Source organism: Oncorhynchus mykiss, chromosome 2 (assembly GCF_013265735.2).
Source record: "Oncorhynchus mykiss isolate Arlee chromosome 2, USDA_OmykA_1.1, whole genome shotgun sequence".
Classification (NCBI taxonomy): domain Eukaryota; kingdom Metazoa; phylum Chordata; class Actinopteri; order Salmoniformes; family Salmonidae; genus Oncorhynchus; species Oncorhynchus mykiss.
The window spans coordinates 19,161,853-19,179,808 of record NC_048566.1 but is presented as its reverse complement, the minus strand read 5'-3'; the positions used below and the strand labels follow the sequence as shown (position 1 = coordinate 19,179,808).

General features: G+C 52.2%; 1 protein-coding gene across 1 annotated transcript in view; it reads right to left on the bottom strand.

The window, feature by feature from the left end:
* LOC110503718 (glutamate receptor ionotropic, NMDA 2D-like) overlaps positions 1 to 17,956 on the bottom strand; it is a 127,170-nt gene that overhangs the window by 79,266 nt on the left and 29,948 nt on the right. The window contains exons 4-5 of the mRNA XM_036961707.1: positions 7,960 to 8,288; positions 2,381 to 2,495 (exon numbers count right to left, since the gene is read on the bottom strand). Of these exons, the coding sequence (XP_036817602.1) occupies positions 2,381 to 2,495; positions 7,960 to 8,288 (444 nt within the window). The remainder of the gene's footprint in view (positions 1 to 2,380; positions 2,496 to 7,959; positions 8,289 to 17,956) is intronic.

The following is a 17,956-nucleotide window of genomic DNA, read 5'->3' as shown; positions in this document are numbered from 1 at the left end:
CAATCAACACCATAGTACCCTCGAAGCTCATCACTAAGCTAAGGATCCTGGGACTAAACACCTCCCCCTGCAACTGGATCCTGGACTTCCTGACGGATAGGTAGCAACACATCTGCCATGCTGATCCTCAACACTGGAGCCCCCCAGAGGTGCGTGCTCAGTCCAATCCTGTACTCCCTGTTCACCCACGACTGCATGGCCAGGCATGACTCCATCACCATCTTTAAGTTTGCAGACGACACAACAATGAGACAGCCTATAGGGAGGAGGTCAGAGACCTGGCCGGGTGGTGCCAGAATAACAACCTATCCCCCAACGTAACCAAGACTAAGGAGATGATTGTGGACTACAGGAAAAGAAGGACCGAGTACGCCCCCATTCTCATCGACGGGGCTGTAGTGGAGCAGGTTGAGAGCTTCAAGTTCCTTGCTGTCCACATCACCAACAAACTAGAATGCTCCAAACACACCAAGAGAGTAAAGAGGGCAATGCCTATTCCCCCTCAGGAAACTAAAAAGATTTGGTATGGGTCCTGAGATCCTCAAAAGGTTCTACAGCTGCAACATTGAGAGCATCACTGCCATTGGTTGCATCACTGCCTGGTACGGCAATTGCTCAGCCTCCGACCGCAAGGCACTACAGAGGGTAGTGCTTAAGGCCCAGTACATCACTGGGGCTAAGCTGCCTGCCATCTCGGACCTCTACACCAGGTGGTGTCAGAGGAAGGCCCTAAAAATTGTCAAAGACCCCAGCCACCCCAATCATAGACTGTTCTCTCTACTACCGCATGGCAAGCGGTACTGGAGTGCCAAGTCTAGGACAAAAACAGGTAATCAAATGGCTACCCGGACTATTTGCATTGTGTGTCCCCCCCAACCCCTCTTTTACGTTACTGCTACTCTCTGTTTATCATATATGCACAGTCACTTTAACTATACATTCATGTACATATGTACATACTACCTCAATTGGCCCGACTAACCAGTGCTCCCGCACATTGGCTAACCGGGCTATCTGCATTGTGTCCCACGCTACTGCTACTCTCTGTTCACCATATATGCATAGTCACTTTAACCATATCTACATGTACATACTACCTCAATTGGCCCGACTAACCGGGCTATCTGCATTGTGTCCCACCACCCACCACCCGCCAACTCATCTTTTACGCTACTGCTACTCTCTGTTCATCATATATGCATAGTCACTAAAACCATATCTACATGTACATACTACCTCAGTCAGCCTGACTAACCGGTGTCTGTATGTAGCCTCGCTACTTTAATAGCCTCACTACTGTATATAGCCTCACTATTGTTTTTCACTGTCTTTTTACTGTTGGTTGTATTTCTTTACTTACCTATTGTTCACCTAATACCTTTTTTGAACTATTGGTTAGAGCCTGTAAGTAAGCATTTCACTGTAAGGTACACCTGTGGTATTCGGCGCACGTGACAAATAAACGTTGATTTAATTTGAGGCTAGATGTACCTATGGGATCCTGTCATGGCTAACACCTCTAATATAGGTTGAGACAGACAGATAGACAGACAGACAGACAGACAGACAGACAGACAGACAGACAGACACATTCTCCAGGAGCTGGGATCTGCTGCCATTTAAATGAGAATAAACAACGATCCAATTACCCAACAACCAGACCAGAGCAGCTCCTACTGTAAAGCCTGCGTTTGATGTTTTTACCAACCAAAGACCATCATCCAAGCACACTGCAGCATACCAGGACACAAACAGATATGAAGGGAGACTGACTGACAACTAGTGTATGGAGATTGTACAGTGCTTATGGAGAAATCGGATGTCATTGTTTGAGAATAAAGAGAGAAGTTCAGCTGTCGAGAGGAGAAGCTCAGACATAGGAAGCAGTGAAAACTGAAACTAGAAGAAAATAACAACCATGGATAACGTGTGTGTTTGTGTGCATGTGCGTGTGTGTGTGCGTATGCGCGTGCGTGTTGGCTATATTGAACATCAGCGAGGAGATGCTAAAACTCAAAGAGACAAGAGAGAGTCAACACACGCAGCAGGGAGAAAGAAAGAGGCCAAACGATCAGCGGTCAGTCTCGTGCCCACCTCAGGCACGGATAACCACAGTGAACTTTACATGAACACAAACCTCTGTGACCTGCCCTTGCTTGCTGTTAAATTTATATTGTGCTTGTTGACAAGGTTCAAGACACTCTAAATTATTTTCTGTTGTACTAATCACCTGGACATCAAAACAACAGGAAATTTAAAAAATAATATCTGCAAATCTACAACCAAATGGCCCTAAATGGAGACATGCCAGTCACAGCACAACAACAGGAAGTAATGCCTGTCACAGTCACAACAACAGGAAGTAATGTAAGGTCCTTACATCCTCCCAGCCTTTGCCAGGTGTATAGGAGATGACTTCTAGGACGGGGTTGGCCAGGTAACCGTCACTGTCAAAAGAGTAGTCTCTGCCACCCAACGTGATGTTGCTGAAATACCTGACATTGGGAGACAGGGGTGGGGTGAGGGGGAGGGAGAGAGAGAGAGGGAGAAAGAGAGTCAGACGGTGCAGTGAGTGAGACTTCTGGGCCACAGATTAACTGCCCCCTCAGATTTCTCATGTTAAAAAAAATATGAAAGTAAAAAAATGTTATGTTTTTTCTCTGTAATTCTACTACCACCTAGACATTTTATGAAGTTGGCTTTAGCCCAGATTGGTTCCCTATCTCATAACTAGCTCCAAATAAGCCATTTCAGGCTGTTCATCAAGTTAAGCTAGTTTATCTAACTATCTTAGCTGGCACGCCTGCTGGCAAGGTTGATAGACTTTAGAAAAGCAAGCAATTACTAAATGTACTGAATAACCCTCACATTCCTTTCAATTTAAGCAAAGATGCATAGAAGCATATTTCGTTTCTTAAAGAAAACACCATTCAGAAGGATACAGACAGTTCAAGAGGTATGCTTAGATACTGTATGCATACATATATACAGTTGAAGTCGGAAGTTTACATGCAACTTTTTCACAATTCCTGACATTTAATCCTAGTAAAAATACCCTGTCTGTTATGGAGATTCATATGTTTAAGGTAATGGTAAGATAATTACTAAATTATTTATACTTTCGAATTAATGTTAAGGCAATAACTAACAGTACTCCAACCAGTCACTGGATAATGGAGTGAGATGTATTTGAATCATAAGACTAGAATTGTGCATAGAAAAAGAGAAACTGTTTAACAGAAAAGGAACTGTGGCAGACAACTTGTGACCACTGTGAAACTAATAACAGGGAAGAAGGACTCTCAACCCAGGGAGGGGAGAAACCGTTAGGCTTGCAGTAGATTATGTAACACGTTGCAGGATATGATAAGCAATGTATGTGTTGGAGTAGACCTGTAAAAAGCATTGACAGTGTTAGAGAAGAGGAGGGGCATTTATAAGGGGTATGGTATATGGTATGACCAAATGTGAGGTATAAAAGGCTATGTGCATTGTATGATTTTCAGAGCTCTCGTAAATAAACATTCTGGCTATTGTAGGCTGGGACTCTGTCTGTTTCATTCAACTAGAATCTTTCAAATTCTGGGTTGCAGACTGAGTAGTTTAATTGAAGTTCAGTTTATGAACATTGAGAACATAATTCTCTTAACACTGTCTTAGGTCAATTAGGATCATCACTTTGTTTTAAGAATGTGTAATGTTAGAATAATAGTAGAGAGAATGATTTATTTCAGATTTGATTTCTTTCATCACATTCCCAGTGGGTCAAGAAGTTTACATACACTCAATTAGTATTTGGCAGCATTGCCTTTTAAATTGTTGAACTTGGGTCAACCATTTTGGGTAGCCTTCCACAAGCTTCCCACAATAAATTGGGTGAATTTTGGCCCATTCCTCCTGACAGAGCTGGTGTAACTGAGTCAGGTTGGTAGGCCTCCTTGCTCACACGCTCTTTTTCAGTTCTGCCCACAAATGTTCTATAGGATTGAGGTCAGGGTTTGTGATGGCCACTCCAATACCTTGACTTTGTTGTCCTTAAGCCATTTTGCCAGAACTTTGGAAGTATGCTTGGGGTCATTGTCCGTTTGGAAGACCCATTTGCGACTAAGCTTTAACTTCCTGACTGATATCTTGAGATGTTGCTTCAATATATCCACATAATTTTCCTACCTCATGACGCCTTATATTTTATGAAGTGCACCAGCCCCTCCTGCAGCAAAACACCCCCACCACATGATGCTGCTTCATGTGCTTCACGGTTGGGATGGTGCTCTTCAGCTTGCAAGCCTCCCACTTTTTCCTCCAAACATCACAATGGTCATTATGCCAAACACTATTTTTGTTTCATCAGACCAGAGGACATTTCTCCAAAAATTACAATCTTTGTCCCCATGTGCAATTGCAAACTGTAGTCTGGCTTTTGAGCAGTGGCTTCTTCCTTGCTGAGCGGACTTTCAGGTTATGTTGATATAGGACTGGTTTTACTGTGGATATAGATACTTTTGTACCTGTTTCCTCCAGCATCTTCACAAGGTCCTTTGCTGTTGTTCTGGGATTGATTTTCACTTTTCGCACCACAGTACGTCCATCTCTAGGAGACAGAACGCGTCTCCTTCCTGAGTGGTATAACGGCTGCGTGGTCTCATGGTGTTTAAACTTGCGTACTATTGTTTGTACAGATGAACGTGGTACCGTCAGGCATTTTGAAATTGCTCCCAAGGATGAACCAGACTTGTGGAGGTCTACAATTTTTCACTTGTGATTTCATGAATATGAATATTTTCTAGTAAGATTATTTGACTGTTGCGTTATGCAAATTAGTGTAGTTGCTGACAAATCTCCCGGATCTGGGATGGGTAGTTACAAAGTTACAAGAGTTAACAAGAAATTTGTGGAATCGTTGAAAAATGAGTTTTAAAGACTCCAACCTAAATGTATGTAAACTTCCGACGTCAACAGTATATACATATATATATATATATATATATATATATATAGTGCCTTGCGAAAGTATTCGGCCCCCTTGAACTTTGCGACCTTTTGCCACATTTCAGGGTTCAGACATAAAGATATAAAACTGTATTTTTTTGTGAAGAATCAACAACAAGTGGGACACAATCATGAAGTGGAACGACATTTATTGGATATTTCAAACATTTTTAACAAATCAAAATCTGAAAAATTGGGCGTGCAAAATTATTCAGCCCTTAAGTTAATACTTTGTAGCGCCACCTTTTGCTGCGATTACAGCTGTAAGTCGCTTGGGGTATGTCTATCAGTTTTGCACATCGAGAGACTGAATTTTTTTCCCATTCCTCCTTGCAAAACAGCTCGAGCTCAGTGAGGTTGGATGGAGAGCATTTGTGAACAGCAGTTTTCAGTTCTTTCCACAGATTCTCGATTGGATTCAGGTCTGGACTTTGACTTGGCCATTCTAACACCTGGATATGTTTATTTTTGAACCATTCCATTGTAGATTTTGCTTTATGTTTTAGATCATTGTCTTGTTGGAAGACAAATCTCCGTCCCAGTCTCAGGTCTTTTGCAGACTCCATCAGGTTTTCTTCCAGAATGGTCCTGTATTTGGCTCCATCCATCTTCCCATCAATTTTAACCATCTTCCCTGTCCCTGCTGAAGAAAAGCAGGCCCAAACCATGATGCTGCCACCACCATGTTTGACAGTGGGGATGGTGTGTTCAGCTGTGTTGCTTTTACGCCAAACATAACGTTTTGCATTGTTGCCAAAAAGTTCCATTTTGGTTTCATCTGACCAGAGCACCTTCTTCCACATGTTTGGTGTGTCTCCCTGGTGGCTTGTGGCAAACTTTAAACGACACTTTTTATGGATATCTTTAAGAAATGGCTTTCTTCTTGCCACTCTTCCATAAAGGCCAGATTTGTGCAATATACGACTGATTGTTGTCCTATGGACAGAGTCTCCCACCTCAGCTGTAGATCTCTGCAGTTCATCCAGAGTGATCATGGGCCTCTTGGCTGCATCTCTGATCAGTCTTCTCCTTGTATGAGCTGAAAGTTTAGAGGGACGGCCAGGTCTTGGTAGATTTGCAGTGGTCTGATACTCCTTCCATTTCAATATTATCGCTTGCACAGTGCTCCTTGGGATGTTTAAAGCTTGGGAAATATTTTTGTATCCAAATCCGGCTTTAAACTTCTTCACAACAGTATCTCGGACCTGCCTGGTGTGTTCCTTGTTCTTCATGATGCTCTCTGCGCATTTAACGGACCTCTGAGACTATCACAGTGCAGGTGCATTTATACTGAGACTTGATTATACGCAGGTGGATTGTATTTATCATCATTAGTCATTTAGGTCAACATTGGATCATTCAGAGATCCTCACTGAACTTCTGGAGAGTTTGCTGCACTGAAAGTAAAGGGGCTGAATAATTTTGCACGCCCAATTTTTCAGTTTTTGATTTGTTAAAAAAGTTTGAAATATCCAATAAATGCTGTTCCACTTCATGATTGTGTCCAACTTGTTGTTGATTCTTCACAAAAAAATACAGTTTTATATCTTTATGTTCGAATCCTGAAATGTGGCAAAAGGTCACAAAGTTCAAGGGGGCCGAATACTTTCGCAAGGCACTGTATATATATATATATATATATATATATATATATATATATATATATTACCTAGAATTAAGCATAATGATTATGGCTCTGGATTGCAGGAAAAAGCTTTTCAGGTATTTGAAAAATTCTAAATTCTCCAACTTCAGGACGAGGGGCCTAGCCCCCCTCCGGACCACCCCCCAGCCATCCTTTAATACTATGTACCCCCTCCAATTTTTTGGGTACATGACTCCCCTGCTGGGCCGTGTAAAGTTCTGCAGATATTAAGCAAATATTAAATCAAATTTCAAATCAAATGTATTTATATAGCCCTTCTTACATCAGCTGATATCTCAAAGTGATGCACAGAAACCCAGCCTAAAACCCCAAACAGCAAGCAATGCAGGTGTAGAAGCACGGTGGCTAGGAAAACTCCCTAGAAAGGCCAAAACCTAGGAAGAAACCTAGAGAGGAACCAGGCTATGATGGGTGGCCAGTCCTCTTCTGGGTGTGCCGGGTGGAGATTATAACAGAACATGGCCAAGATGTTCAAATGTTCATAAATGACCAGCATGGTCAAATAATAATAATCACAGTGGTTGTAGAGGGTGAAACAAGTCAGCACCTCAGGAGTAAATGTCAGTTGGCTTTTCATAGCCGATCAGTAAGAGTATCTCTACCACTCCTGCTGTCTCTAGAGAGTTGAAAGGTCTGGGACAGGTAGCACGCCTGGTGAACAGGTTCCATAGCCGCAGGCAGAACATTATTACAATATTACTGCCAGACCACAATTTGTCAGACATTACCAAACATCAGATTGGTCAGTGTAGATCTTTGAAGTGACACCTGTATCCCTGGGGGCCTTGCACAATTTCAACTTATTTTGTTAATAAGACAAGGCAGTTTTTATGACCGTTGTGTCATCATGTCATCCCAGTGCATTTATATCATATGAAAATAGATCATCAGAGAGAATCCCAGTAGGATGCAGTTCCAGCCAGTGAACAGCAGGAAGCAGTACGTAAGGTGTTATCTGTCATCGGTTGCTTTTCCTGTTCTTTCTCTTCTCCTTTTGGAACCATTTGGCTGTATCTTCTATTTGCATACCTAATCCTCTTTTAAAAAATCTATGTAATTTAGCAGACACTCTTATCCAGAGTGGTTTATAAGATCAATTTGGTTTAAGTGCCTTGTTCAAGGGCACAGATTTTTCACCTAGTTGGTTCAGGGATTTGAACTAGTGAGCTTTTGGTTACTGGCTCAATGTTCTTAACCACTAGGCTGCATGCTCCCCTATGCAGACCTTGTCCTCTTTACCCTCACCCCAACCACCTCCCATGCTCCCCCTTTCCCCTCTACATCCATCCCTCCTCCCCCCTCACCTCATCCTCCCCCGCACCCTGTGTGTTTGATTGGATTCCGTCATGCAGTTGGTAACAAAGTTTGGCCCTCCAGAGGCCCCATAGTCGCGGCGCAGTGCCACCGCCCCATGGGTCAGTATGGACACGCCCCGGGCGATCCTCATGCGGGGCTTGTCCTTCCAGCCCTGTGGACGCACGGCGAACAGGGCCCTGGGGAGACCCGCCATGCCAAGGCCGGACAGGGCTGGCCCCACAGCGAACCACATGTGAGAGGGTCCAGCCTGACCCGCGGCCCAGGCTGCTTTAAACACCAGCTCGGCCTCCTCCTGGGAACAGTAGAGAAGACGTACCTGGTGGAGGGGAATACAGGGGAGGAGGAGAGGGGAGATACATGGGTACATAGTGAGATAAGGGGAGACAGGGAGAGAGAGAGACAGAAGGCTGGAGAGAGAGAGGGAGAGGGGCAGAACAGCAGTCTACCTGGATGAGTAGAATACAGGGGAGGAGGAGAGGGGAGATTCATGGGTACACAGTGAGATAAGGGGAGACAGGGAGAGAGAGAGACAGAAGGCTGGAGAGAGAGTTGGAGAGGGGCAGAACAGCAGTCTACCTGGAGGAGTAGAATACAGGGGAGGAGGAGAGGGGAGATACATGGGTACACAGTGAGATAAGGGGAGACAGGGAGAGAGAGAGACAGAAGGCTGGAGAGAGAGAGGGAGAGGGGCAGAACAGCAGTATACCTGGAGGAGTAGAATACAGGGGAGGAGGGGGAGACAGACATATACAATAGTGATATATGTAAAGGTCAAGGGTCAAGGGAGACAGAGAGGAGGAAGGGGAGGGAGAGATGGAGAGACAGAGGTTACTAGAGGAGGGGAAGAGGAGAGGAGAGATATACAGGTTATGTAGTGAGATTAGGGCCATGGGATATGGAGGGGGACAGAGAGAGAGAGAGAGAGAGAGAGAGAGAAGGAGGGGAAAGACAAAGCTATACTAACTAGTGAGGTGAAGGTTAAAGGATAGAAGCTTGAGGAGGGGGAGAAGGCAGGAGGAGTAAGGGGGAGGGGAAGACAAGAAGAGTAAGGAGGAGGGGGAGAAGGCAGGAAGAGTAAGGAGGAGGGGGAGAAGGCAGGAGGATTAAGGAGGAGGGGGAGAAGGCAGGAGGAGTAAGGAGGAGGGGAGAAGGCAGGAAGAGTAAGGAGGAGGTGGAGAAGGCAGGAGGAGTAAGGAGGAGGGGGAGAAGGCAGGAGGGGTAAGGAGGAGGGGAGAAGGCAGGAGGAGTAAGGAGTCGGGGGAGACAAGAAGAGTAAGGAGGAGGGGGAGAAGGCAGGAAGAGAAAGGAGGAGGGGGAGAAGGCAGGAGGAGTAAGGTGGAGGGGGAGAAGACAGGAGGGGTAAGGAGGAGGGAGAGAAGACAGGAAGAGTAAGGAGGAGGGGGAGAAGGCAGGAGGAGAAAGGAGGAGGGAGAGAAGACGGGAGGGGTAAGGAGGAGGGGGAGAAGACGGGAGGGGTAAGGAGGAGGGGGAGAAGACGGGAGGGGTAAGGAGGAGGGAGAGAAGACAGGAGGGGTAAGGAGGAGGGAGAGAAGACAGGAGGGGTAAGGAGGAGGGGGAGAAGGCAGGAGGAGTAAGGAGTAGGGGGAGAAGGCAGGAAGAGTAAGGAGGAGGGGGAGAAGGCAGGAGGAGAAAGGAGGAGGGGGAGAAGGCAGGAGGAGTAAGGTGGAGGGGGAGGAGACAGGAGGGGTAAGGAGGAGGGAGAGAAGACAGGAAGAGTAAGGAGGAGGGGGAGAAGGCAGGAGGAGTAAGGAGTAGGGGGAGACAATAAGAGTAAGGAGGAGGGGGAGAAGGCAGGAAGAGTAAGGAGGAGGGGGAGAAGGCAGGAGGAGTAAGGAGGAGGGGGAGAAGGCAGGAGGAGTAAGGAGGAGGGGAGAAGGCAGGAAGAGTAAGGAGGAGGTGGAGAAGGCAGGAGGAGTAAGGAGGAGGGGGAGAAGGCAGGAGGGGTAAGGAGGAGGGGAGAAGGCAGGAGGAGTAAGGAGTCGGGGGAGACAAGAAGAGTAAGGAGGAGGGGGAGAAGGCAGGAAGAGTAAGGAGGAGGGGGAGAAGGCAGGAAGAGTAAGGAGGAGGGGGAGAAGGCAGGAGGAGAAAGGAGGAGGGAGAGAAGACGGGAGGGGTAAGGAGGAGGGGGAGAAGACGGGAGGGGTAAGGAGGAGGGGGAGAAGACGGGAGGGGTAAGGAGGAGGGAGAGAAGACAGGAGGGGTAAGGAGGAGGGAGAGAAGACAGGAGGGGTAAGGAGGAGGGGGAGAAGGCAGGAGGAGTAAGGAGTAGGGGGAGAAGGCAGGAAGAGTAAGGAGGAGGGGGAGAAGGCAGGAGGAGAAAGGAGGAGGGGGAGAAGGCAGGAGGAGTAAGGTGGAGGGGAGGAGACAGGAGGGGTAAGGAGGAGGGAGAGAAGACAGGAAGAGTAAGGAGGAGGGGGAGAAGGCAGGAGGAGTAAGGAGTAGGGGGAGACAATAAGAGTAAGGAGGAGGGGGAGAAGGCAGGAAGAGTAAGGAGGAGGGGGAGAAGGCAGGAGGAGTAAGGTGGAGGGGGAGGAGACAGGAGGGGTAAGGAGGAGGGAGAGAAGACAGGAAGAGTAAGGAGGAGGGGGAGAAGGCAGGAGGAGTAAGGAGGAGGGGGAGAAGGCAGGAGGGGTAAGGAGGAGGGGAGAAGGCAGGAGGAGTAAGGAGTAGGGGGAGACAAGAAGAGTAAGGAGGAGGGGGAGAAGGCAGGAAGAGTAAGGAGGAGGGGGAGAAGGCAGGAGGAGTAAGGTGTAGGGGGAGAAGACAGGAGGGGTAAGGAGGAGGGAGAGAAGACAGGAAGAGTAAGGAGGAGGGGGAGAAGGCAGGAGGAGTAAGGTGGAGGGGGAGAAGACGGGAGGGGTAAGGAGGAGTGGGAAAAGACGGGAGGGGTAAGGAGGAGGGGGAGAAGACGGGAGGGGTAAGGAGGAGGGGGAGAAGGCAGGAGGAGTAAGGAGGAGGGGGAGAAGGCAGGAGGGGTAAGGAGTAGGGGAGAAGGCAGGAGGAGTAAGGAGTAGGGTGAGACAAGAAGAGTAAGGAGGAGGGGGAGAAGGCAGGAAGAGTAAGGAGAAGGGGGAGAAGGCAGGAGTAGTAAGGTGGAGGGGGAGAAGACAGGAGGGGTAAGGAGGAGGGGGAGAAGGCAGGAGGAGTAAGGAGTAGGGGGAGAAGGCAGAAGGTGTAAGGTGGAGGGGGAGAAGACAGGAGGGGTAAGGAGGAGGGAGAGAAGACAGGAAGAGTAAGGAGGATGGGGAGAAGACGGGAGGGGTAAGGAGGAGGGAGTGAAGACAGGAGGGGTAAGGAGGAGCGAGAGAAGACATGAGGGGTAAGGAGGAGGGAGAGAAGAGAGGAGGGGTAAGGAGGATGGGGAAGACAGGAGGAGGGGGAGAAGACAGGAAGAGTAAGGAGAGAAGTAAGAGCTGATGTTACTGCTGTGTTTATGAGCGTACTAATGACAGACGGTGGGGGATGACACATATGTGTTAATGAGTTTGAGCATGACGAAGGAGGGAGACAATATGACAGTGGGGGATGGAGAGAATGAGAGAAGGGGGGGGGTCTAAAGAGGAAACACACCTGAGGGGAAATGGGAGAGGTTAAACACTGACATATGTTATTAAAAGCAGCAGAGTCTTGGGAGATAGAGAGGGAGGGGGGAGAGAGGGGGAGCGGGAGGGACAGAAAGAGAGAGAATGGAGTACAGTATTGAGAAGGGAAGTATCAAGCAGATTAGTCAGATTAGTTGTGGGAGAAAAGGGGGAGGAGAGAGAGAAGTGATGAGGGATATGGGAGAGAGGGAAGTAATGTGGGATGGGGGAGAGGGGGAAGTGATGGGGGTGGGGGAGTGAGGGAAGGGATGGGGGATGGGATAGAGAGGGAAGTGATGTGGGATGGGGAGAGAGGGAAGTAATGTGGGATGGGGGATAAAGGGAAGTGATGAGGGATGGAGGTAGAGAGGGAAGTGATGAGGGATTGGGGAGAGAGGGAAGTGATGTGGGATGGGGGAGAGAGGGAAGTGATGTGGGATGGGTGAGAGAGGGAAGTGATGGGGGATGGGGAGAGAGGGAAGGGATGAGGGATGGGGGGAGAGAGGGAAGTGATGGGGGATGGGGGAGAGAGGGAAGGGATGAGGGATGGGGGGAGAGAGGGAAGTGATGGGGATGAGGGAGAGAGGGAAGAGATGGGGAATGGGGGAGAGAGGGAAGTGATGGGGCATGAGGGAGAGACGAAAGTGATGTGGGATGGGGGAGAGAGGGAAGTGATGGGGGATGGGGGATGGGGGAGAGAGGGAAGTGATGGGGGATGGGGGGAGAGAGGGAAGGGATGGGGGATGGGGGAGAGAGGGAATGGATGGGGGATGGGGGAGAGAGGAAAGGGATGGGGGATGGGGGGAGAGAGGGAAGGGATGGGGGATGGGGGAGAGAAGGAATTGATGTGGGATGGGGGAGAGAGGGAAGTGATGGGGGAGAGAGGGAAGTGATGGAGGATGGGGGAGACAGGGAAGGGATGTGGGATGGGGGAGAGAGGGAAGGGATGTGGGATTTGGGGAGAGAGGGAAGTGATGGGGGATGGGGGAGAGAGGGAAGTGATGTGGGATGGGGAGAGAGGGAAGTGATGTGGAATGGGGGAGAGAGGGAAGTGATGAGGGATGGGGGTAGAGAGGGAAGTGATGAGGGATGGGGAGAGAGGGAAGTGATGAGGGATGGGGGAGAGAGGGAAGGGATGGGGGATTTGGGGAGAGAGGGAAGTGATGTGGATTGGGGGAGAGAGGGAAGTGATGAGGGATGGGGGTAGAGAGGGAAGTGATGAGGGATGGGGGAGAGAGGGAAGTGATGAGGGATGGGGGAGAGAGGGAAGGGATGGGGGATTTGGGGAGAGAGGGAAGTGATGGGGGATGGGGGAGAGGGGGTAGGGATGGGGGATGGTGGGAGAGGGATGGGCGATGGGGGGAGAGAGGGAAGGGTTGGGGGATGGGGGAGGGAGGGAAGGGATGGGGGATGGGGGGAGAGAGGGAAGGGATGGGGGATGGGGGGAGAGAGGGAAGGGATGGGGGATGGGGGAGAGAGGGAAGTGATGGGGGATGGGGGAGAAAGGGAAGGGATGGGGGTAGAGAGGGAAGTGATGTGGGATGGGGGAGAGAGTGAAGTGATGTGGAATGGGGAGAGAGGGAAGTGATGTGGAATGGGGGAGAGAGGGAAGTGATGAGGGATGGGGGTAGAGAGGGAAGGAATGGGGGATGGGGGAGAGAGGGAAGGGATTGGGGGTGGGGGAGAGAGGGAAGTGATGAGGGGTGGGGGAGAGAGGGAAGTGATGTGGGATGGGGGAGAGATGGAAGTGATCGGGGATTGGGGGAATTGATGGGGGATTGGGGGAGAGAGGGAATTGATGTGGGATGGGGGAGAGAGGGAAGTGATGGAGGAGAGATGGAAGTGATGGAGGATGGGGGAGACAGGGAAGGGATGGGGGATGGGGGGAGAGAAGGAATTGATGGGGATGGGGGAGAGAGGGGATGGGGGATTTGGGGAGAGAGGGAAGTGATGGGGGATGGGGGAGAGAGGGAAGGGATGGGGGATGGGTTGGAGAGGGATGGGGGATGGGGGGAGAGAGGGAAGTGATGGGAGATGGGGGATGGGGGAGAGAGGGAAGGGTTGGGGGATGGGGGAGAGAGGGAAGTGATGGGGGATGGGGGAGGGAACTGATAAGGGAGAGAGGGAAGTGATGTGGGATGGGGGAGAGAGGGAAGTGATGGGGTATGGGGGAGAGAGGGAAGTGATGGGGGATGGGGGAGACAGGGAATGGATGGGGGATGGGGGGAGAGAGGGAAGTGATGGGGATGGGGGAGAGAGGGAAGTGATGGGGGATGGGGGAGAGAGGGAAGGGATGAGGGATGGGGGAGAGAGGGAAGTGATGGGGGATGGGGGAGAGAGGGAAGAGATGGGGATGGGGGATGGGGGAGAGAGGGAAGAGATGGGGGACGGGGGGAGAGAGGAAAGTGATGGGGGATGGGCGAGAGAGGGAAGGGATGGGGGATGGGGGAGAGAGGGAAGTGATGGGGATGGGGGAGAGATGGAAGTGATGAGGGATGGGGGAGAGAAGGAAGTGATGAGGGGTGGGGGATAGAGGGAAGTTATGAGGGATGGGGGAGAGAGGGAGGTGATGGGGATGGGGGAGAGAGGGAAGGGATGGGGGATGGGGGGAGAGGGATGCGGGATGGGGGAGAGAGGGAAGGGATGGGGGAGAGAGGGAAGTAATGAGGAATGGAGGTAGAGAGGGAAGGGATGGGGGATGGGGGAGAGAGGAAAGCGATGGGGGATGGGGGAGAGAGGGAATTGATGGGGGATGGGGGGAGAGAGAGAAGTGATGGGGGATGGGGGAGAGAGGGAAGGGATGGGGGATGGGGGGAGAGGGATGCGGGATGGGGGAGAAAGGGAAGGGATGGGGGATGGGGGGAGAGAGTGAAGTGATGGGGGATGGGGGTTGGGGGAGAGAGGGAAGGGATGGGGAATGGGGGGAGAGAGGGAAGGGATGGGGGATGGGGACAGAGGGAAGGGTTGGGGGATGGTGGAGAGAGGGAAGGGATGGGGGATGGGGGAGAGAAGGAAGGGATGGGGAATGGGGAGAGAGGGAAGTGATGTGCGATGGGGGAGAGAGGGAAGTGATGGGGGATGGGGGGAAGTGATGGGGATGGGGGGAGAGAGGGAAGTAATGTGGGATGGGGGAGAGAGGGAAGTGATGGGGGATGGGGGAGAGAGGGAAGTGATGGGGGATGGGGGAGAGAGGGAAGGGATGGGGGATTGGGGGAGAGAGGGAAGTGATGGGGATGGGGGAGAGAGGGAAGTGATGAGGGATGGGGGTAGAGAGGGAAGGAATGGGGGATGGGGGAGAGAGGGAAGGGATTGGGGGTGGGGGAGTGAGGGAAGTGATGAGGGGTGGGGGAGAGAGGGAAGTGATGTGGGATGGGGGAGAGAGGGAAGTGATTGGGGATGGGGGGAAGTGATGGGGGATTGGGGGAGAGAGGGAATTGATGGGGGATGGGGGAGAGAGGGAAGGGATGGGGGATGGGGGGAGAGGGATGCGGGATGGGGGAGAGAGGGAAGGGATGGGGGATGGGGGGAGAGAGTGAAGTGATGGGGGATGGGGGTTGGGGGAGAGAGGGAAGGGATGGGGAATGGGAGGAGAGAGGGAAGGGATGGGGGATGGGGACAGAGGGAAGGGTTGGGGGATGGTGGAGAGAGGGAAGGGATGGGGGATGGGGGAGAGAAGGAAGGGATGGGGAATGGGGAGAGAGGGAAGTGATGTGCGATGGGGGAGAGAGGGAAGTGATGGGGGATGGGGGGAAGTGATGGGGGATGGGGGGAGAGAGGGAAGTAATGTGGGATGGGGGAGAGAGGGAAGTGATGGGGGATGGGGGAGAGAGGGAAGTGATGGGGGATGGGGGAGAGAGGGAAGGGATGGGGGATTGGGGGAGAGAGGGAAGTGATGGGGATGGGGGAGAGAGGGAAGTGATGAGGGATGGGGGTAGAGAGGGACGGAATGGGGGATGGGGGAGAGAGGGAAGGGATTGGGGGTGGGGGAGTGAGGGAAGTGATGAGGGGTGGGGGAGAGAGGGAAGTGATGTGGGATGGGGGAGAGAGGGAAGTGATTGGGGATGGGGGGAAGTGATGGGGGATTGGGGGAGAGAGGGAATTGATGTGGGATGTGGGAGAGAGGGAAGTGATGGAGGAGAGATGGAAGTGATGGAGGATGGGGGAGACAGGGAAGGGATGGGGGATGGGGGGAGAGAAGGAATTGATGGGGATGGGGGAGAGAGGGAAGGGATGGGGGATTTGGGGAGAGAGGGAAGTGATGGGGGATGGGGGAGAGAGGGAAGGGATGGGGGATGGGTTGGAGAGGGATGGGGGATGGGGGAGAGAGGGAACTGATGGGAGATGGGGGATGGGGGAGAGAGGGAAGGGTTGGGGGATGGGGAGAGAGGGAAGTGATGGGGGATGGGGGGAGGGAACTGATAGGGGAGAGAGGGAAGTGATGTGGGATGGGGGAGAGAGGGAAGTGATGGGGGATGGGGGAGAGAGGGAAGTGATGGGGGATAGGGGAGACAGGGAAGGGATGGGGGATGGGGGGAGAGAGGGAAGTGATGGGGATGGGGGAGAGAGGGAAGTGATGGGGGATAGGGGAGACAGGGAAGGGATGGGGGATGGGGGGAGAGAGGGAAGTGATGGGGATGGGGGAGAGAGGGAAGGGATGGGGGATGGGGGGAGAGGGATGCGGGATGGGGGAGAGAGGGAAGGGATGGGGGATGGGGGGAGAGAGTGAAGTGATGGGGGATGGGGGTTGGGGGAGAGAGGGAAGGGATGGGGAATGGGGGGAGAGAGGGAAGGGATGGGGGATGGGGACAGAGGGAAGGGTTGGGGGATGGTGGAGAGAGGGAAGGGATGGGGGATGGGGGAGAGAAGGAAGGGATGGGGAATGGGGAGAGAGGGAAGTGATGTGCGATGGGGGAGAGAGGGAAGTGATGGGGGATGGGGGGAAGTGATGGGGGATGGGGGGAGAGAGGGAAGTAATGTGGGATGGGGGAGAGAGGGAAGTGATGGGGGATGGGGGAGAGAGGGAAGTGATGGGGGATGGGGGAGAGAGGGAAGGGATGGGGGATTGGGGGAGAGAGGGAAGTGATGGGGATGGGGGAGAGAGGGAAGTGATGAGGGATGGGGGTAGAGAGGGAAGGAATGGGGGATGGGGGAGAGAGGGAAGGGATTGGGGGTGGGGGAGTGAGGGAAGTGATGAGGGGTGGGGGAGAGAGGGAAGTGATGTGGGATGGGGGAGAGAGGGAAGTGATTGGGGATGGGGGGAAGTGATGGGGGATTGGGGGAGAGAGGGAATTGATGGGGGATGGGGGAGAGAGGGAAGGGATGGGGGATGGGGGGAGAGGGATGCGGGATGGGGGAGAGAGGGAAGGGATGGCGGATGGGGGGAGAGATTGAAGTGATGGGGGATGGGGGTTGGGGGAGAGAGGGAAGGGATGGGGAATGGGGGGAGAGAGGGAAGGGATGGGGGATGGGGACAGAGGGAAGGGTTGGGGGATGGTGGAGAGAGGGAAGGGATGGGGGATGGGGGAGAGAAGGAAGGGATGGGGAATGGGGAGAGAGGGAAGTGATGTGCGATGGGGGAGAGAGGGAAGTGATGGGGGATGGGGGGAAGTGATGGGGGATGGGGGGAGAGAGGGAAGTAATGTGGGATGGGGGAGAGAGGGAAGTGATGGGGGATGGGGGATGGGGGAGAGAGGGAAGTGATGGGGGATGGGGGAGAGAGGGAAGGGATGGGGGATTGGGGGAGAGAGGGAAGTGATGGGGATGGGGGAGAGAGGGAAGTGATGAGGGATGGGGGTAGAGAGGGACGGAATGGGGGATGGGGGAGAGAGGGAAGGGATTGGGGGTGGGGGAGTGAGGGAAGTGATGAGGGGTGGGGGAGAGAGGGAAGTGATGTGGGATGGGGGAGAGAGGGAAGTGATTGGGGATGGGGGGAAGTGATGGGGGATTGGGGGAGAGAGGGAATTGATGTGGGATGTGGGAGAGAGGGAAGTGATGGAGGAGAGATGGAAGTGATGGAGGATGGGGGAGACAGGGAAGGGATGGGGGATGGGGGGAGAGAAGGAATTGATGGGGATGGGGGAGAGAGGGAAGGGATGGGGGATTTGGGGAGAGAGGGAAGTGATGGGGGATGGGGGAGAGAGGGAAGGGATGGGGGATGGGTTGGAGAGGGATGGGGGATGGGGGAGAGAGGGAACTGATGGGAGATGGGGGATGGGGGAGAGAGGGAAGGGTTGGGGGATGGGGAGAGAGGGAAGTGATGGGGGATGGGGGGAGGGAACTGATAGGGGAGAGAGGGAAGTGATGTGGGATGGGGGAGAGAGGGAAGTGATGGGGGATGGGGGAGAGAGGGAAGTGATGGGGGATAGGGGAGACAGGGAAGGGA